The following is a 21354-nucleotide window of genomic DNA, read 5'->3' as shown; positions in this document are numbered from 1 at the left end:
GAGGGACTTGATAATTTTCATTGAAGTAAGTTATTTCTTGAAGGATTGAGAAAACACACAGTATTCTTTAAAACGGTGTAAATGTCTGAACCCAATTTGGTAACAACAAGTACATGGATGTTGACTTTAGAAAATAACTTGCACAGGATCAAACGCTTATCTTAGACCCTGTTCAAATGTATTATAGATCTCGCAGGTTTGAAAAGTAAGAACAAACTAAGCAGAGAGATTGAATCATGAAACAAGAGGATGTAAACAATCAGGTAAACCCTGATCTTTAAAAAATTAAAATAGACCAGCAGGTGATTTATCAAATACCAAAAGAGTACCAATTCCTAACTCTTTAGACTCCAACTCTTCACATTCTACCTTTTCTCCATACCGTTGGAGTCATGAATGAGATAGCACTAAGCAAGAAACTCAACATCCAAATAGGGCTTTAGCTTCATAAAATCAATTCCTCCTTTTTCCAACATTGATATCAACAATATATGAAACATAATTTAAATTTCTTAAGCAATAGGTTCAGTGATATAAATATACCTCAAACCTTCAACAGAATCTGTTGGCTCAGTAGCAGGTTCTACACCTTCTAGCATATATGCATGACAACAGAGCTTACGAAGCTCCATAACAACATTGATAAGTGATATCTACAAGAGAAAAAGGGATCAGCAATCAATATAAAAAAGCAAGGCACTTAAATAATGTCAACTGGAAAATAATACCTGTGCACCACCACGACGAGCAAGTATTTGGTAGTTACGAGTAAGGATGGCTTTATAATATTCTTTTTGTTTACTGCTTAATTCAACCCTTAAAATTAATTCCTTTTTAGGCGGAAGATCCTTCATGACATCTTTCTTGACTCCTAGAACCATACACAAAAAGAATTATTTGTCTCAAAATATCAAGAGTTATCAATCTCTTTCAATTTGCTATTGTAAATTCAGCTGGACCATTAATTACGATTTCTGCATTGCTATATACTGTAAATGAAACAATAGTCAATGGATACAGGACTTTGTGCATTTTCTAAATCCAGAAAAAGAAATGAAGAAACTCGACTGATTGTTGTGTTTTTCCACATCATCACAATTATAGTTGATGCTGCATTTAAACAGATTAACATGCTTCTCTTTATACATGATACTGTTTCAAACCTTGTGTGCTGGTTTATATTACAAAAAACTATCAAGTGTTAGATAAGTTAGAATTACCAAGGATCCAGCGCTACATGCCAAGCATGTGCTAGACTCAGGTCCGCACAATTCAAAGAAATATCAAGCCCTGTTATAAAAACAGACCTATGCTTCTACCCAGTTTCACATCTGGCATGCTACATGGCACGCACGGAGGAATGTGCCAATGGATAATCTGTCTATCAGCAAGGGCAGCATGGTCAATTCTTGAAAGTTATATGACCTTTATCAAACAGCAGAGTCAAAAGGAAGGAACTACAAAACCAAAATTCTGCTTATTGCCTAATCATGTTCTTGAAAGAATTCATGGGGTGTTTCTTTTAGTAAAAACAAATTCAGATATTCTTTTATACATTAACTTTCATTTTCAAGACAAAAGATAGATCCTTTCATCAGCTTACAATGCAACAATAGGTTTCTGAAGAAAGAAATAATAATAATAATTAAAGAAAAAGAGTGAAAAGCTATATGAATTTTATAGAAAAATATATCAGCCAAGTAAAAAAATTTAAGATTCCATATCTTACATACCGAGTGAAACTAATTCCAGCTTAATTAATGTACTCTTTGTGTAATGCTTGAAATCAATGTCAACCGTAGAATAAAAAACCAAGTTTAAAACCTGGCTAATAATCTATCAGTGGAAGATCCAACCACTTTATTCATCCATATAGTACTTTAGAAATAGTAAAGAATACAAAATAGTAATAACAATCAACAGTCACAATCAAGAAAGCTCAATGAATACAAACCAAGTAATTCCAGGTTAAAAATAATAATTAAAGAAAAAGAGTGAAAAGCTATATGAATTTATAGAAAAATATATCAACCAAGTAAAAGAATTTTAAGATTCCATATGTTACATACTGAGTGAAACTAACACCAGCTTAATTAATGCACTCTTTGTGTAATGCTTGAAATCAATGTCAACCGTAGAATAAAAAACCAAGTTTAAAACCTGGTTAATAATCTAGCGGTGGAAGATCCAACCACTTTATTCACCCATAGAGTACTTTAGAAATAGTAAACAATAAAAAATAGTAAAACAATATGTCTACTTCACTGTGTTATCCCATCCCTTTGTTTCTCTCATCGTTCCGTTATCTCACCGTCACCACTCTGCCTCGCCGTCACCATCCCAGTGTCATGCCATTTCGTTATCACTGTCTACTTCACTGCCGCCTAGTATGTCACCACCCTACTGCATCGTGGTTCTGCAGCCTCGCCATAAGCAGGTTTATGCATTGTGGTTCTGGAGAAATTACTCCACTTAAAACAATTTGTCTACGTTAGCAGATACAGCATATCAAGAAACTCATTATCGCACATCAACGAGCATAGTTGTAAAACTCTCATATGCAGCCACCATAACATGAAAAATAATCAGATTATTTCCTCCAAAATACTGACAACCATTATATGTAAAGAGAAAAAGAAGTGTCTTACAACATAATAACATTCATTTAATTGGAAAAAAAGAACCTTATGTAATGCAAGAAAAAACAGAAGCATACTTCGCAACAAGTGTGGAGCCAGCATTTTGTGAAGCCTATCAATTTGCTCTTCCTGGTTGATATCCTTGAACTCCTTCTGGAAATCCTCTATACTTGCAAACTAGAAACAGCAAAACAAATAAACGTGTTTGCAATAGTACACATATTTGTACTCAATGTATCTAGCTTTTTCTAATAAAATTTAAATCCAGAATAACATAAAGCTAGAGACTTCAAAGCTTTTTAAATATCTGTATATTGTTTATTCCTTAAGATGAGCTCACAAGGTCAACTTAACCAAAAAACATCCATTATATCCAATAACATGATCATAAATCACTTTGACCACATTGTGAAGCTTTCATAAATCTGAGTTTGGATATTGGTGAGAGATATGAAAATAAAAAGTGTGAACAATTTAAAATTTAAAAAATAATGGATGATGATGCAAATTATCAAGCTGGAAAAAGAACACTATGAGAGCAATCCAGGGAAAGAAAAGATGGGTACAACCAAAGTGAATTTGATAATAAAAGAAATAAGGAAAATATTCAAACTGTTCCACCATCCAAGAAAATATTTTGACAAACCAAATTAAAGTTTCACTCACCTTTCCAGCATCAAGGAAGTGCATAAGCATGAAGAGCTCATCCAGGTTGTTCTGAGAAGAATACACAAGGCATCTATAAATGATTTGAAAAGTTTGAAATGACAAGCCAACAAAAAACATGAACAAAGTGACATTCTTCAATAACACCAAAATGCTATGGCATTATGTGTTGCATTAACAGTTATCATGCAGCACTAACAAATCCAGATAGAATTTAAAAAAAAATCATCTTAAGGCAGAAGGTTGTAAAATCTACTTATAAAAAGGAGTATTTTAACTTTAAGCAATGAAATTCCACACGTAAAAGTTGCATTGGCCTAATGTCTTAAATACTTGGTAGCAAGAAAAAGGCATGATATCAAAGTCTTGATAAAAATACTACCATATTGCCTGACAGTCTAACATGACCAATAAATTTGATCTTTGATGTTAATCTTTAAAATAATAAATTATCACTATACAAAAAGTTAGCAGGCAAATGCACTTCCCATCATACAAACACACAGAAAACTACTACCATGTCGCTAGTGCTCGCTAGGCTGTAGTATAGCAGTCAGAAAATTAAAGTTGTCATTGTCAAGTCAATCTAGTTATATTCTAATCTAACAGGTTTAAGACTCAGTCTAAAAATCTTATCAACTAGAAGCCAGGAAGATACTCCTCAGAAAGATGAAAAATAACTTTAAAAAGAATTGTAGAAAAAGATTAGTTCATAGTTTATCCACAGAAAGAAAAGCACAAGAAAAGCTTCATTAAAATGAATGACAAGCAGAGTGACCTGAAGAGGGGTTCCAGTTAAAAGCACACGGTGCTTTGTTGAGTAGAGCTTGAGTTGATGAAATAATTTGGAGTCCTTGTTCTTCAATCTATGGCCCTCATCTACAATCTATGAGAAGATAGAATTGTCAGAGAGGTGTTAGAATTGTCAGAGGTGCTAAACTATTTTTAATGGACTATTATAGCAGAATGAAAAAATACCATGCTCTCCCATTCTATTGACTTCAGAACTGCAGAATCCATGTTTATCATTTCATATGACGTTAAAAGTACATTGAACTTTATTATTGATTGTTTCTTTTGGTTGCTAGTCTGAATTGGTTTCCTCTTTTTTTGTTTCTTAACCTTTTCTTTGGGGTAGTAAAATTCATACTGCTTTATAACATCACGAGCCTGGGAAGATCCACCATACATTACCTACAACAGATAATCAGCCAGGGTCATGAAAAAAAAATATCACAGAAAAATGATTTCTTTATATACTTAAGTTGTGGTTCCTCACTCACAACATTCATTTGTGGAGCCCAAGTTGCAAACTCACGTTCCCAGTTGCGCAAAGTTGATAATGGTGCCACGACTAAATGAGGAGAAATGTTCTCTTCAAACAAAGAAGCCAGAAAAGCAATACTCTGTATTGTTTTTCCTGAACACAGTCAAGGTGCCTCAGCCTTTTACATAGCAAAGAAACTTATCATAATTGACACTGTGATATGATGTTGAGATGAGGCATCTTACCAAGACCCATCTCATCAGCAAGAATTACATGTGTATTTTTGGACCATGAAAAGCGCAGGAAATTTAATCCTTCAAGCTGATATGCATGCAATGTACCTTCAGTGATGTAAAAAAAAAGAAAAATATTAAAATTAACAAAACCTAAACGAGAGAATTGAACACCTAAATGAGGAACATGATATCAACATTATATAGATACATAGCATCACCTGAAATAAATTCTGGACTGCAGTCACAATGTTGAAACTCTTTGTGTTTTTGCTTCAACTCCTTTGAATCACGAATGGCATTCCTACTTTTATTGCTGAATTTTTTAGAACGTCTGGATAGAATCATTTCATAACGTTCGATCTCAGGCCTGAAGGTAGAAATGTCTGTCTCTACCTCCCATGTACATTCATCATAAGAAAGGTCTTTCCATTTTACTAAAAACTCACGCTCATCATCTGTTTTTCTGTGAGAAGATCATGAAGAGCATGTTATACTCATATCTGATGACAGTAGCAAGTGTCTGTATTTTAAGCAAAACATCTGATAATTATAAGTTGCATAAATTCAGTTGTTCAATATTAGAACACAAAATACTGAAGAATAAAGGAAAAATGAAGTTATTAAATACAGAGACAAGTAAAATCTTTGATGCATACAACAATTAGCCTTTAGTGCCAAGCAGGGGCTGAGTAGACTGATCATCTCCTAACATTTAACTACATAATTGGGACTATCCTACAAACACATCTCTTTCTTCTACTCCTACAAAATGGCATCTTCTTTAAACTTCATATTGCTTGTAGCATCTCTTGTTTGTATTAGCCATCCCTTCATAATCCTTGTAATTGTCATCTTTACACAGTTTGAGACAATATAAGGTAAAAAAAGCTTATAATGATTTTTACTAATTACATAAGGACATTTTGAAAAGCCAATCAGGCCTGACTTAAAGAGCCCTAGTCCAAACTAAACACAAAATGGGATGCAGTCCATTTTAAATCCTAAATAATGTTTTTTCCTACAGAATAACACCCAATATAACCAAGGCCCCAATTTTCATATCCCCTTGGAAAAAAGTTTCAGCCGAAATGGTTTCTAACTGTAGCATTAATCTTTAGTGCAAACATCAATTAAGTGCCTAGTTATAAGCTAAGTCAACTCTGAAACACAGATATCTTAACAAATCTCTCAACTATCTTAGTACTAAAAATTGGACTACTACAGTTAATTTTCAAAGGAAAAAAATAGGATATAATTTTGAACTATGCTAAATAGTGAAAACACCATTTACTTCAAAAAGCAAAAGGCGGCGTACCAACATACAATACGCTGGTACTGACCAGTCTGATCCAGGACCGATACCACCGGCCGATACAAGATGGCAGTCTTTGGTTTGACTTACCAGTAAATTCCTATTATGCACTGTTTTGTTTTATCACTGCAAATAATTGGAATCAGCCAGTCTCTTAAACTATATAAAGCTAAAAAGGGCTTATAGGTAAAAATGAAGAAGTCAAGTGCAACTACTTATGCACATAAATTAACCTAACATGAGAGAATCAAAAAATCCTAACATATTTCAAGAAAAAAACTAGGATAACCAATTTCTTCATCAGGAAGCTGATTTTATAGAAACTTAACCATTTTACTATCCATGTGAACATAAGAAATTAATCAAAAACAAGGGGAAGAAACCAATTTTGTCATCAAATTCCTTTAGTGGGGCTTAAGCTCAGACATGCAGAACACAATGATCATAACCGACACTTGGTGCAACAACTGGTTTACTATGTTGGGAATAGCATATATGTCGAGAAAAAAACTAGGATAACCAATTTCTTCATCAGGGAGCTGATTTTATAGAAAGTTAGAAACTTAACCATTTTACTATTCCATGTGAACATAAGAAATTAATCAAAAACAAGGGGAAGAAACCAATTTTGTCATCAAATTCCTTTAGTGGGGCTTAAGCTCAGACAAGCAGAACACAATGATCATAACCGACACTTGGTGCAACAACTGGTTTACTATGTTGGGAATAGCATATATGTCGAGAAAAAAACTAGGATAACCAATTTCTTCATCAGGGAGCTGATTTTATAGAAACTTAACCATTTTACTATTCCATGTGAACATAAGAAATTAATCAAAAACAAGGGGAAGAAACCAATTTTGTCATCAAATTCCTTTAGTGGGGCTTAAGCTCAGACATGCAGAACACAATGATCATAACCGACACTTGGTGCAACAACTGGTTTACTATGTTGGGAATAGCATATAAGTTCAATTGAAACAAAAACTAATCAAGAACTAAATCCATTAACCTCCATAATTGCATAAATGAAACAAATCAATTTCATGGAAGTATCTACAAAAGATTGATTAAACAATAAAATGCAGAATTTTATGATATTTGCCTATAAACCTGCTAGAGATAATTCTGTCAACGGTGGTCCATTCAGGTCGAATAGCAACCCAATCATCATCTGAGTTTTTCATTGATTCCAGTTGTTTGTGGAAATTATTCAATCTACTCTTCAATCGAGGATGAGTCTTTGAAGCTCTTAGAAATTCTTTCTCAGGAACCCTGATTGAAAGGCATAACTAAATTATTAAATATGTTCGGTTCCAGAATGAATGTAGCAAATAAATAGAGAGAAATAAATTTAGTTTGGAAATAAAATAATTAATTAATATTAAACCAATAATATTAATGAAGCAGGATTAATCTAATTAAGTAAAAGACAACGGAAAAAGTTAATAGCTGATGTTGAGATACCAAATACAATGAAGGTAGGAAAATCCCTTCCATTTAACAAGATATTGTTTGGCATATGACTGATTTGAGCTAGACTTTGACGAATCATTCTCATCTACTACCGTAGGGCGCATTTCACAATCTAAGATCTTCTCAATTTCTGTCAGAGGGCTCACCTGCAAATACAACAGCCTCGATGAGAGTAAAAAAATGAACCTCTGTTCAATAATAGATGATAGAGAGTAAGTGAATTTTCTAAAACATACACACTCAGGGCAGCTCCATTTATCACCTAAAACTGCTTTGGAAGTAGGGTACAAGCATCTCTTATGAAAAGCATAAGTACACGTAGCACAGGGAATGAGGCTCCCACTAGTTCCACACATTTGACATGAGTCTTCTTTCTGCCAACACAAAATGAGTGCATTAATGTAAAGAATATCCAAATCAAGAAGGTATCAGTTCAGTATTGATTTACGATTTTAAAGCAACCCAAACCAAACTGATGCAAGTATTCTGCAACACTACTATATACAGAAATACAAATATTATATATTCATTTTTATAAATTTAACATGCCAATATGACACACAACTCTTCTATATTTGTGCATGTGTAATATCTCTACCAGTAACTTCAATTGGTGAATATAAAGCAAAACAACAGTTTTGAGAGATCAGGCATCATTAAAAATAGGTGTCTGTGATTGATACTTTTAACCCTTAGAGAGTCTTGGAAGAAGAAGTTTCTTCAGTTCCCTTGACCATGCATGCCTCAGTTTTTGGCTGTTTATGAACATTTTCTTCTAAAATTCAATTGGCAATATATTGTGAATATGCAAATCAGAAGTATATCTTTTAGACAGAAGAATATTGGTATTAGATCCTCGTTCTTTTACCAGAAACATGAAGACAGCAGAAATAGGTTTAAAGTGCACGGGAATGGCCTTGACCATTGAGAATGAGATAATGGATGGTGCATGCCTATCTTCAGCATAAGCATACATACTTGTATATTAAATATCAAGAGTAGCATAATCAAGATTGGAAAAAAATAATTTTAAAAAGATTAAAAGCAGACAAATAAAATAAGATAATCTTATATAATTTAAAAACTTAACAAATACTTACCAAAATTTTAGTTCTTCATATGTATGTAATAGTTAAATTATTTTTAGCGCTGTTTATATGTTTATTTTAATGAATTTATATATTCCCCCAGCATCAGCAACAACAAAGGCATGTCCAGCAAACAGGATAAGGTGGTTGTCAATACCAGTAAAGATCACCTAATGCTGGTGAATTTGCAGTTGTTCATGTACAAAACCTCGCATATTTATGCCAAATTTAACCCACCCACGAAACTCTAGCGAAGGATCGAGTGAACACAGATCCTTGACATTCATTTGTGCACGGTTACTCATCCCAAGTTTCAAAGGAACAGAAACCTACGTAACCTCATTACAAAGGAAATGAGCAACCACAAACTTTCTAACCTAAGTCAAAAATTCAACAATGCACCAAAATTAATAGAGAACAAAGTGCATAAACCATTCCAGATTCAATCTCCCAAAGAGTAAGCCGCAAACTTATAATTAAGAACGCATGTCCTATTCCCCCGGAGAACATCAGCTCAATAACCATAATCGCCAAGAAACCAAACAAGAGAAAGGATCACAAGCCATACCGCGTCGTCCCTCTCTATCCTCTCCGCCGGCTTCTCCTCCTGCTTGCTCTTCGAGCCCTTACCGACAACGAAGTCGTCGTCGTCAGAATCATCGAGATTGTATAGAGGCCGCTTCTCGGACCTCACCCGCAGCCTCTCAACCAAGCTACTCATCCCCACTGACCCGCTGCAGAACCCACCTCAGTAAACGGGGGAGAAACCCTACACCACCACCGGGCAACGAGCGACAAGCTAGGGTTTCCGCCCTCCTCGCTCAGAAACCCTAGAACTCCATCGCACGGAAGAAGGAGCGGTTCGATGGAGAATGGGGACAACGAAGATTCGGAGTCGAGGAAGTTTATATGGGTGGAGGGAGGAGGGAGAGAGGAGAGGGAGGATCGCTGTGTCGAGGATCGCCTCCGTTCGCTCGGGGAGGAATCGCCGAAATTTGCAGGCGGTGCTGCTACTGCAAGCACCTCAAAACCGTCGAGCCGTTGTCTGGTTCTAACCCTGACGGCGGGACCCCCATGTGAGGCTTTCGAATAGCGCCACGTGGGATGAGGTAGCCTTGGGGAGGCAATGTTGGGGACAACCAAAGGTCATCCGGATGTCTTTTTTTTATCCCATATTATTAAGCAAAAACAAAAAGGAAAGCATTCTATAAATCATATATATATATATATATATGAGTATAATTATATATGAACATATATTGCATAACTATTTACATTTTACACAATCTCATTTATATGATGGAATATATATATATATATATAGAGATATATTCCCAGAATAATGTATATATGCACATATATTGCATATATATGATAGAACCTCACTATTTACACAATCTCATTTCTCTATGTACGGAAGTTATTTACTTGAACATTTTTAATTGCAATTATATTGTAAATATTTTTAATCCTTGCTTTAAACTTTTGAAAGTGTCTTACTTTTATATATCTTCAATATTTAAGATGTTCATTGATGTTGTAATATATTCCTTCATTTTTAGTGTTTTAGATCCGAAATGTTTTTTTGTTACCAATATCAAATTGGTGTTGAAAATGGAACGCTACTCACTCTTGCACTTAGAAACAAGATCATAGAATAATGTGAATTATAGAGAAATAGTTATATCCACTATAGTAAGAGGATTAAATGGATAGGTATTTCTTAAGTGAACAAAAGTAGAAGAGTAAGCAATAAAACAATTTTGATGAATCATACAATTTTTTTGTTTTATGTATTTATTGTTATAAATAATATTATAACCATAAAAAAAATTATTGGTTATTGTTGGGCAAAAAATCGAATTAGAAACTATATAAGATTATTGATCGCAAAAATTATTTGTGACCAAGTAAATGCTACAACATTGTTTAAAAACCTCATATAAAATGTAATAGAAACAATCTATTACATGCATTTCTCTTTTTCATGTAAAATATAAAGCAGAAATTGTTTTTTTTTGTATTAATTAATTATGCAATTATTTTGATTTTTTTACTTTTTCTTAATATTTGAATGAGGAAAGACAAAGTGGCCTATACAAACCCATGGCAATTGATACAGTAAGATCATATGCATCAAAACCATCAAGGAAGGATATCAGTTCAAAGACTCATATATCTTGCTTCATATTGTATTTCTAGAAATATTTATAAGAAATTTTTGATATTATTTTTCTTATAGGATAAAATGCTATACCATTAAAATAGAGACAAAAGAAATTGAAGGTACCAATTTTTTTTACAGTGTCATGCTTCTGTTGAGATGACACTGTAAAACAAAGGGTAATTGGGACAAGATTAAACTGATATTGCGTCTACTTGTTCCACATTTATTGGTTTAATCATACTCATATGCTTTCTGTATCTTTCTCAAAAGTTTCTGGAGTAATATGGGCTACTCATTTAGATGCTGGTGTCTATGGTTTTGTCACATTGAGGATGTCCTTTCTCTTCTATGTTTCGATGGCTTGAGAGCACTGAAATGCAGCAAAATGTTTTCAGATCAGTGTTTCACATCATGATGTGTGTACTTTGGAATCAGTGCTACTTCCAATTACACTTATGAAATTATTATTATTTTCATTCGGATGCTTCACTTGAAAATTTCTTTGCATTTGCAAGATACTATTGAGGAACTTATTACAAGGGACAAAAACTAGATGCAAGAAACTTTTGTCTATGAGGTTGGTCTTCGTGAAGAGTTCCCTCATGTTCCACTGATAAAATCCTTCCTCGTAGATTCAGAGAAAGCAATTTCAACTTCTGAGGGTTGCGGCGATTGTTTCTGGATTTATTCTTTTAATCTCAATCCATTAAGCCTTGAATGGAAATATATATTTATCTTCTATAGCTGTAGCAATCATTCTAATTGATGTAGTATTTCTCTCATTATATAAACCATCTTATGATCCCATCGTGTAACTTGTGTGGACATTTTGGGATACAAATACCTAAGCTTAGAAATGGTCTCAGATACCTTATGTGATGATTCTGTTGCCTGTGATTGATGTTCAAACTGGACGTGCTCATTGTGATCTATTGTAGATTAACATGTGTAGCAAGAGACCATTGTTCAGGCTGCTACTAATGTGTTTAAGAACGCAAGCTTGAAGCTGAGTCTCCAACTGAGAATCTGCAGAAGCAATTCAAATATTTAGAGAATCTGCTGGTTATGGTCCTGCCAACAAGCAGATCCAGGCCGATAGTGTGGAACCAATGCCTCCCAACTGTGGGGATTCTATCATGCAATTCTGGATATCTTTGGAACACATTTTACAGTATGCTTCTGAACTGTTCAACATTGTTTTGGTCTGATTTATTAGCATACAGCCATAACCATGGATTATTTTGTATTTTGTATAGCAGAGCTGGTGGATACTCTGTTTAAGAATTGATAGTCAACTTAAACCTTCCAGTGAATACCTACTTGATCACTTTACTGCATTATGTTGTTCAGCGTTTGCTGCATGATTTGTGCTTGTCACAGCTCAAGTAACACTCAGTCTTATCTCTATCTGTTGCAGCACTACAGTCTCAATCTACTCTCTGCTCCTACAAAATATAGACAAAAATGTTTCCTAACTCCTCTTTTATCTTTCTTTGGCTTCTTCCTTCATGATACTTGTAAGTTAAAGCAGCCCAAGCTATCAAAAAATCTTAGCCTAATACACTGCACACCACATACCCAATGCTAAATAGGACACACAACACAACATTCCAATAGGCCATAAATGTGTTGTTTATAACAAGCAGCATGCTATTTCAGATATCATTTCTTATGCAACGTTGATCCAAATAACTAAAAGAATATAGGAGAGACGAAAAGTGAAGGGGAAACAAAAAGAGAGCATCGAGAGTACCAAAAAGGAGACAAACTGCAGCTGTTTGTTACTGAGAAGTAAACATAAGGCAGGCAAGGAGGTGTAGAGTGGTGGGTGGTCAGTCGTTGGCGGTGGCGAGCTGGAGGGCGAGGAGCTCCTCCTCGGGGATGGTGCGGATGTGGCAGTCGGAGCGGGGGTAAGAAGCGCAGAGGAGGGCGTAGCCGCGCTCGACGACGTCGTCGCTGAGCATGCCCTCGCTCTGGTCCACGGCGCCGCTCACTAGCCGGGCGGGACACGTCATGCACACCCCTAGCTTGCAGTCGTGCGACACCTCCAGCCCCTCCTCCAGCGCCCGTTCCAGTATCGTCTCGTCCTCCGCCACCTCCAGCGTCCGCCGCTCCCCCTCGTGTTCTATCGTCACCTTGTACGCCGCCACCCGGAGGCGGAGGGAGGGGAAGCGGGCGAGCTTGACCTGGCGGTGGCGGATGCCGGGCTTCAGGACGAGGCGAGAGGTGGTGGTGGTGGTGGGGAAGTGGAGGAGTGACGTCGCCATGTGCTGTGTGGAAGAGAACGCTTCGCACTGCGGACTGCGGGGATCGAGGATAAGGTGGTCGCAAGCCTCTCCTTTCATTTTCAATGAAAGGAAGAGGCACAAAGTTACTTCCCGTCCACGTTTACCCGTCGCTGACGACAGGCCAATAGAGAGCCAAAGTCGCAGGTGAACCCCTTTGACCCATCCAGCATGGCCTACTTGAACAATAGGATCCCAAGCACAAGCACAGCGGTCTGGGTAGGTTTTACAGCTGAAGAGAAGCTGTTAAGGTGGTGGTGCCAACGAAATTAGTGCCTCAAGAAGATGGATATTCCCACCATGAAATAAGTAAGCAAAACATTCATGTCACCTTCTGCAATTACGCTACTAGGGGTTGATTCATTGAGGGTGCACTTGGAGAACACCACAAGATTGTATCTTGAGTTAAAGAAAGTTGATTTATGGTTTAGACAAACCCAAAAAAGCTCAACAAGTTAGATCTTACATGTAGCATTATTCCTTATATAACCTCTTTCATATCATACAAAAAATAAAAAAATAGAAAACAAAAAACATTAAGCTTAATGATATGTACAGTATTTCAAACTAATTAATCAGTCTGATGTTTCTCTCCTTGAACTTACATGTTGAATTTTTTGTTGAGTTGAGCATCTCAGACATATTCCAAACCTAATTTTATATGTCACATGAGGGACTAAGGATTCAGCTGTAAGTCAACCACCTAACATCTATGGATGGACAATTCTGACACTAACATTGAAGATAAAACAAAGTTGCATTTTTTACTCAGATATCATTGAAGTTGAGAACCCTAACAGCAGTATCACTTTGAGCAATCAAACAACGGAAGTCCAGCTCAGTTGCAGTACCTAAGAGAGCCCCATGCATGGATTCGGTGAAGAAATATGAGGTGAGAGGTTGGCCAACTCAAAATGTTCAAGCTTGTTTTGTATCACCTACTTCCATTTCATGTCATCAGAAACTGTGATCTTACTTACATACCTAAGCAGCAGCATTATTCATGTCTACTGTTGAAGCCTTACAAATCTCCATCTGGACTAGTAATGTAGGAGAAGTTGGCCACCATCACGGCCCAACTGCACCTCTATTTGAACTCATCCCACCCTGCCCATGATTTCCATCACACTAACCATTACCTCTTCGTCCTCCGAGAGATCGCTGGAAATGGCGAAGAGTTTGATGATGATGGGGTTCGTCATGGCGTCGGTGATCGTGCTCCCGGGCCTCGCGTCGGCACAGTCGGGCTGCACGGCCGTGATCCTCGGCCTCGCTCCGTGCCTGAGCTACATCACCGGCAACTCCTCCACCCCTTCCTCCTCGTGCTGCACGCAGCTCGCCCGCGTCGTGAAGTCGCGGCCGGCGTGCCTCTGCTCGGTGCTCAACGGCGGGGCGTCGTCGTTGGGGATCACCATCAACCAGACCCGGGCGTTGGCCATGCCCGGAGCCTGCAAGGTCCAGACTCCGCCGGTTAGCGCGTGCAGTGGTAGTGGCCGCTCTCAAGCCTGTTCATGCACTGCAGAACTTGTGGAAACGATGGTGTGTTTATGGCATTGACTTGATTACTGCTTGATGGGTGGTGGCTGCAGCTGTGAGCAGTGGGCCAGCAGCTGCGCCAGAGGCTTCTCGCACGACGACTCCGGAGACCCCACCGACGCCGTCTGTCCCTGCCAGCCCCAAAACGGAGACACCATCGCCGCCGTCGGTTCCCAGCAGCGCCACTGCCGCAAGACCTTCTACACCATCAACTCCAACCGCAGGTACAGTAACCTCTTGTTGTTGCTGCTACGTACATTTGTGCTGTGACAAAGAACTCATCTTTTACTCTCTCTCTCGCACGCCTGAGCAAGATATATATGGTGCAGGAAGCGGATCGAAGGCTACGCCCTCAACTACTGGAGCAACTTCGGATGGGAGTTCTTACAAGCCAAGCAGTTCTCTGATGACTTCAGTCCTCTATGTAGCTGGATGCATCTTGTTGATGGCCAATCTGTGAGTCTACTGCATGATCTGGACTGTGGCTACTACTGCATCATTGGCCTCTAAAAGCTCGTCTATGTCGACTTGTGTCACTTCTAATGCTGGCTCTGTTTTAATCGAATCATGGTTTTATTTGTTTATCTGTGTGATATAGAATGCAATTTTATTTGTTTCCTCAATGAAGAGATGGGTGTTTGTATCGTCTGAGGTGTAATATACAGTATGTATTACTTGTACTGCTGAAGTGGTGCCTCTCATATAGTCCTCAGCAGAACTGCTACTACTCAATGGTTGGTCAATATAAAAAGTCTTTTTCTTATGATCCTTTTTCAACCCACAAATGAACATGAATGTCTTAAGAAATGATATTTGATGTCTTAAGAAATAATAAAATCCATTATAGAAGATGACAGCTTATCTCAATGTTTTGGATTTCAATTTTATATTTGTCATTTAGCCTTTGTAAAAAGAAAAAAAAATGTTATACCAAATAACTATCTTAACTAAAATCAGCAAATATCTTAACTAAAAGTACACTCTTCAAACTATTTTTCCCTTATTCAAATAATATTTTTCTAACTGCTGTGATTAGAGAGCTTCAGCTCTAAATTCTGAATATATATATATATATATATATATATATATATATGAAGAATAGTTCTTAATTATTAGAGTAATACTTTATACACCCATTTGGTCAAATATGTTGTCAAGCAACCATAAGTTTAACAACATAATCAAATAATAATTATGCCATATTTGTGAAGTTGAAAATAATTTCTTTTGGATAGATCTTAAGACTTTTATATTGTAAGATTATTTTAAAACAAGTTTTAAATTAGATCTTAAGAGTTTAAAATAAATATAATCTGTGGGAGAAGTCCCAATGGATTGTTTAAGGGTTGCAGTCCAGCACGCATCTGCAACAAGTCAATTAGTCCACCTTGGCGGCCAAAAGCCACTTGACAAGTGTTTGATAAAACAACACTTTAGCTACCGATCTCTTCTGCTCTCTCTCCTTCGTTCCTCCTCGCATTTCAACAACATCTCTCTACGAAGCTTCTCTCGTCCCCAAAGAATGCAAACGGACTCCTCCGCCGTCCCACCCAACCACGATCACAGGAAGCAGGAACCAGAGATCACCTTGAGGCCCTTCGACCTCTCCGACGTCGGCGCCTTCATGACATGGGCGTCGGACCCCCGCGTCACCCGCTTCCAGCGCCGCGGCCCGTGCACAAGCGAGGAGGACGCGCGGCGGTACCTGGCGGACCACGTCCTGCCGCACCCATGGTACCGAGCCATCTGCGTCGACGGCCGCCCCGTGGGCTCCATCAACGCCAAGCCCGGCCAGGGCGAGGAGCGCTTCAAGGCCTCCGTCGCCTACCGCCTGGCCTACCAACATTGGGGCCGCGGCATAGCCACGGCTGCGCTCAGGGCGGCCGTTTCCTCTCTCCTCGAGGAGTGGCCGCACTTGGAGAGGCTGGAGGCGATCGCCGAGGTGGAAAATCCGGCGTCGCAGCGGGTGCTGGAGAAGGCCGGGTTTCTGAGAGAAGGGCTGCTGAGAAAGTACGTCATGTTGCATGGGAAGAGCAGAGATGTGGTGATGTATAGTTTACTGGCTACCGGCCCAAACTCCGATGACATCTGACTGTGGAAATGCTGTGTGTGGCATTTGGTTTTTGTGCTTGCAGACGTATCCTAAATTTCTGGACTTTGGATTTGATCCCACAAACTTTCTTAGAGAAGAAATCACATCGTAAGAACATGTTTTAACACCAACAAATGTCTGTCTTGGATTTGATCCTACCAGCTTTCTTAGAGAAATCACTGTAAGAACATGTTTTAACATCAACAAATAACAAATATACGTCGAAATTATATCAGTTCTTCAAATAGATTTAATGGTCATTCATGATATCGGGACTTTGATAAGAAATTTCATATTGTTTTGGATCTGGCATAAAAATACTTTCTAAAAACTGGTTATATTTAGGAGCTGAAGCATCAGAATTTGCATGAATTTATTAGCTTTTCTAATGACAATATATGGCATTGACCTTAACATGTCAATAGATCTCTACCTTCTCTGAAAGCAAAACTCATGGAGAACACCAACGAAGTGAATGAATGATTTGGTTCTTCAAGATCACTTCCATCCCCATTTGATTAGGATCCACAAACCACTAAAAAAAAAAGGCTTAATTGGAGATCAAATTTGCTGTGGTAATTAGAAGCATGGATCACATCGTGAGTGATGACTCCTCTGAGCACTTGTCTCTATCCCATACTCATCAAGCATCCCTTTGATGCAGCATTCACTACTGCAAAATGCTTTCTCACCTCTGAAAGAAACATACAAGAAGCTCAGACTCAGTCCTACATATGTCAAGACACAAGTGAAATTAACATACTAAATCAGAGAAATCATAAGCATAATTCTACATCATAAAGTCTTGACATGAAGATGAAGATGTCTACTTTGTCATTCTAAGTGCAGTTCATATCTAACATTTTCATTAAGCTGAATAGCACATTATTATTGACTAATCGAAGACAGATTAAGCTGAATTAAGTTTGATGCAAAGGGAATTATCATCAAACTTACTTATACATGAAGGTTTCCTTTCCTTGCTCAACATTCTTCTTGCATGCGTAGCAGAAGCTCAAGGAATCATTCATAGGATACCCTCTGCTATCAGCTGCAAAGCTGCGGCTTTTGGTTGATCGAGTGAAGCCATCTCCGCACTGCTCCACTGCGCAGCTGTCGAAGATGTGTGTAGTCCTCGGATTCGGGCCATGAAAGATCACGCAGGTGTAGTCCTCCGAGAGCTCCATCTCGCTCATGGAGAAGTTGCTTCCGGCGAAGACCTGAGGGGAGGAAGCTAGCATCTCCGAGCCGGGAGAGCTCCGGGCAGGAGAAAGGAGAGCCAACTGGGAGTCTCTGTTCTTGATGCCGAACTCGATTGGGGACCCAACCGGCGAGTTGGAGGTCGGACAAAGGGAAGGAATTTGGATCTTCAGCTTTGTTCCGAGCAGAACCATACTGCGCTGTGGCTTGGTGTCGAACTGTTCGTCACTGAGAGCGTCGATGATGCCGAGCCCAGTGGGTCTCGAGCCTCGATTTCTCCATGGATGCTGCTTGGTGTCTGAAACAGAGGCGCTGCTAGTGGTAATCGCATCAAAAGGGGGGATATGATTGCCAATGGAAGACAAGTTTCTGGTTTCTGGTGTGGAGGTTGGGCTCATGGCAGCCTCAGAGAGCCTTGCAGAGGGCAAGAGTGAGGAAGCTGCGGGCTTGCCACAGCTGCTGCCGCCATGGAAAGATGACATCAGGCCTTGTTTGCCACCGACTGTTCTGGATCTCTTCCAAAGAAAGATGTTTGGTTGGTACATTGAGATCTCTGCGGAGGTGAAGAGCTTGAGAGTTCCAAGTAGTGAGTGAAAGCTCACAAAAGGAAAAGGAAAAAGGAAGAGGTTCTTCCATCTTTCCTTTCAAAAGAAGAGAGAACAAGTGCATGAACTGACCTGAGTTTGGCACTGGAATCTCTTCTTGTCCTCCTCCTCCTCCTCCTCAGTTGCAGAACTTTGAATGATGTAAAGATTGGATCTTTACAGAACCGAGAGGGAATACAAATTTGAGGTAAATTAGAACACAAAACCAATGCAAACAAAAAGAGACAGTGACTGATATCAGTTAATCGCAGGCATCGATTCCAACTAAAGGTCTCATCTTTTTTCGGTGTGTTTGTTTGAAGGCTTCTTCTTTACCCAGCCAAAATGCCCTCAGTACTCCCCATCGCTAAAGACCGGAAACCATCTACGGAACCTCCCATCTCATAAAAATCCGATTTTGGCAGTGAAGAACTCATCAAGGTGGCGCCTTTCCCTTCCCTTCCTCACTCTCTCCGCAACAACACATCAGAGAAGATGAATTAGACATGCACAGGCCACCCAGTGGACGAGACACTGGCTCTCTGCCCAGGAAAACGGCTCCGGAAATGAGAGCTGCGAGGCAGCCGTTGTGGCATCGTGCGTGGGAATCGTATTAGAGAGAGAGAGAGAGAGAGAGAGAGATGTTTTGGATGTGAGCGTTTTCTTCCGTCAATATCTTCTTTATAGACAAAAAGAGACGGCAGAAATGACAACGTAGTAACTTCCTTTTTCCCTTCTCTCCTCTCATTGCTCGCCTCTCTGAGCTAAAAAGGAACCCCTGCGACCATTGATCTCACTGTCGGTGACTGCGATCAGGGTGTTCATGAGAAAGAGATAGAGCGAGGGAGAGAGAGAGAGAGAGAGAGAGGCGATGACATGCAGTGCGACTCTCAAGTGACGGCATGGGCTTCAATTTCCACTGAGAACTCTGCACTGTCTCTGCAGTTGGGTTTCAGGAAATGAGTCGTCTTAGAGTTGGGGGCAATTTGTGCTTTAGATTGCGAGTCTAACTGGCTTTGGCAATCTTATATTACATAAAACAGTAATGACAGCATAGAATGCGTCAATATTTAGATGATTTGTAGATGGAATTTAATGTCACCTATCACATATTTTATTTCTTTTCATAAAATAATTCATGTAGAGGAATCAAAGTTAACAATTTAAATTCTAAGTGTAATACTTGTTGGCTCATAATATCCTTTATTTATAGTCTCTCATTCTTTCCACCTTTTGCATTTTAATAATACAACATGAAATATATTTTTGAATAGTTATTTGATCCAAAATTTCACTAAAGTTAAGTTTTATCATCAATATGAAAAAGGTAGAAGAAGTGAGGCTCCTATCAATACAAATAGGATTTATAGAGGATCAACTTATATAATCTTATATCTTAAATATAAAAGAACAAATATCAATATTTACTCTAAAAAATTATATCCTGTATATAAAACTTACACTAATATAATATTTGATGAGGTATATTATTGCCTCTTAATATAAAGAGTTTATTATTTTGATATTTTCATATTGTAAAAAAGTAAATTTATCATCCTCGTAAATGTGAAAAAAATCATACTAGAAAGCTTTAATCTAATTAAAAATATCATATAAAACATGATCCTATTAAGTCGAGTTGAAATAATATATTAGACTTTAGGTCTAATGTTAAGAATATTCAGAAATAAAGTTATTTTCGTAACTAGATTCTTACTCTTCTAACCCACAAATGAATAAATACCAAAACTTATTCTTAAAGGAATATACCTAAACTGAAGTCAATATATACGGGCTTATCTTTTTAATACAATAAAATTTATTTCCATGACTTAATCCTAATCTTTTTATATTGTAAAGGAACATATTTACCATTATATCTATCAAAGTTGACTCTCATCAATATAAAAAAATAAAAAAATCCTAATTTAATTAAAAATATCATATAAAACATCATCTTATAAAAGTCAAATCTGAACAATAATTGGATCATAGCTACCAATCTCCCTCTCTTACATGGATGTTGACTTAGACATTGTCGTCTGGTGCCAAGGATGCCCAGAAACGGCCAACTTAAGAACAGTTAGGATCACCACTTAGTTGGGTGTTGGACTCTCTCACTTATGGACTGAGGAATGCATGGGTTTTGAAATCAAACTTATCCTGAGGATGATGTGTCTGGAGTGTCATCATATGGCATCTTATTTATTTTGACAACTGAGTCCATCTCAATTGGATCTAAATTTTTTGCAGCTAGAGAGGATTTATGAGGCCATGATGATGATGACAATAGAGCTTCACCTATACTTCAATTTTTATTGGTCAACCATATGATAGGGGTGATCATAACTATTGATTATTCCTATAAATTATAACCAAAATTGATTATTTCAAACTAGCTAAATATAAAAAATAAATAAGTACAATGATATAGTAGTTAATACTTTGGATTTAAGGCCTATTGGTTCTAGAACTAGAATCGATAATTTTAGAATTGGAATCAGTTCGATTTCGATTGTAAATTTGGTAGAATCGAAACCAAAATCGATGATTGTGGATGATGATGATGATGATGCCACTATTAAGCTTGTTAGGATATGGTAGACATTAATGTCAACTTAGCAACTTCTGTAGCTATTCACTTGAAACCATGTTTCATGACCTCGTTCTTCTTTTCCATGGTTTACTGCATACAATGGTTGAAGAAAACCATGACTGATGAGTGGCACTGAGCTTTCTTTCATCAAGGAAAGCTTGACACTGTTTGCTCTAAGCTTTTGGAATGGTGTGATTCTGATAGACTGTA

General features: G+C 37.9%; 5 protein-coding genes across 9 annotated transcripts in view; 2 read left to right on the top strand and 3 right to left on the bottom strand.

Moving 5' to 3' along the window:
- Positions 1-9725, bottom strand: part of LOC103983099 (CHD3-type chromatin-remodeling factor PICKLE) — a 30053-nt gene extending 20328 nt beyond the window's left edge. Inside the window, exons 1-13 of the mRNA XM_009400266.3 lie at positions 9253-9725; positions 7833-7970; positions 7588-7742; positions 7234-7395; positions 5027-5271; positions 4818-4913; positions 4589-4725; positions 4284-4499; positions 4084-4191; positions 3306-3356; positions 2717-2816; positions 729-871; positions 544-653 (exon numbers count right to left, since the gene is read on the bottom strand). Of these exons, the coding sequence (XP_009398541.2) occupies positions 544-653; positions 729-871; positions 2717-2816; positions 3306-3356; positions 4084-4191; positions 4284-4499; positions 4589-4725; positions 4818-4913; positions 5027-5271; positions 7234-7395; positions 7588-7742; positions 7833-7970; positions 9253-9405 (1814 nt within the window). The 5' untranslated portion in view covers positions 9406-9725. The remainder of the gene's footprint in view (positions 1-543; positions 654-728; positions 872-2716; positions 2817-3305; positions 3357-4083; positions 4192-4283; positions 4500-4588; positions 4726-4817; positions 4914-5026; positions 5272-7233; positions 7396-7587; positions 7743-7832; positions 7971-9252) is intronic.
- Positions 9726-12467: 2742 nt separating this feature from the next.
- On the bottom strand, positions 12468-13196 carry LOC135661880 (ferredoxin C 1, chloroplastic-like). Its single transcript, XM_065176563.1, has one exon. It carries the CDS (start codon positions 13194-13196, stop codon positions 12684-12686), a length of 513 nt encoding a protein of 170 aa, XP_065032635.1. The 3' UTR covers positions 12468-12683.
- On the top strand, positions 13151-15482 carry LOC135661844 (non-specific lipid transfer protein GPI-anchored 5-like). Of its 3 annotated transcripts, XM_065176562.1 has the most exons (5): positions 13151-13283; positions 13909-14028; positions 14294-14622; positions 14726-14896; positions 15002-15482. In XM_065176562.1, the coding sequence occupies exons 2-5, from the start codon at positions 14024-14026 to the stop codon at positions 15130-15132; spliced, it is 636 nt and encodes a 211-aa protein (XP_065032634.1). In that variant the 5' UTR covers positions 13151-13283; positions 13909-14023; the 3' UTR covers positions 15133-15482. The 3 variants fall into 3 exon arrangements, with proteins under 3 accessions (XP_065032634.1, XP_065032633.1, XP_065032632.1); XM_065176561.1 differs by lacking the exon at positions 13151-13283 and having other exon boundaries at positions 13365-14028; XM_065176560.1 differs by lacking the exons at positions 13151-13283; positions 13909-14028 and having other exon boundaries at positions 14036-14622.
- Positions 15483-15954: 472 nt separating this feature from the next.
- LOC103983103 (FCS-Like Zinc finger 8) lies at positions 15955-19489 on the bottom strand. Of its 3 annotated transcripts, XR_671549.3 has the most exons (4): positions 18642-19488; positions 17722-18533; positions 17198-17458; positions 15955-16943 (listed from the first exon to the last, which is right to left on the bottom strand). XR_671549.3 is itself a non-coding variant. In XM_018825500.2 (3 exons), the coding sequence occupies exons 2-3, from the start codon at positions 18507-18509 to the stop codon at positions 17344-17346; spliced, it is 903 nt and encodes a 300-aa protein (XP_018681045.2). In that variant the 5' UTR covers positions 18510-18517; positions 18642-19489; the 3' UTR covers positions 17114-17343. The 3 variants fall into 3 exon arrangements, 2 of the variants coding, with proteins under 2 accessions (XP_018681045.2, XP_009398546.2); XM_018825500.2 differs by lacking the exon at positions 15955-16943 and having other exon boundaries at positions 17114-17458; positions 17722-18517; positions 18642-19489; XM_009400271.3 differs by lacking the exon at positions 15955-16943 and having other exon boundaries at positions 17114-17458.
- On the top strand, positions 15988-16848 carry LOC103983102 (uncharacterized). The gene has a single exon (XM_009400270.3). The coding sequence runs from the start codon at positions 16003-16005 to the stop codon at positions 16762-16764; it is 762 nt and encodes a 253-aa protein (XP_009398545.2). The 5' UTR covers positions 15988-16002; the 3' UTR covers positions 16765-16848.
- Positions 19490-21354: the final 1865 nt, after the last annotated feature.

The sequence above is a fragment of the Musa acuminata genome, chromosome BXJ1-4, assembly GCF_036884655.1.
Source record: "Musa acuminata AAA Group cultivar baxijiao chromosome BXJ1-4, Cavendish_Baxijiao_AAA, whole genome shotgun sequence".
In the NCBI taxonomy this organism is placed as follows: Eukaryota; Viridiplantae; Streptophyta; class Magnoliopsida; order Zingiberales; family Musaceae; genus Musa; species Musa acuminata.
This window is presented reverse-complemented; position numbering and strand designations above follow the sequence as displayed.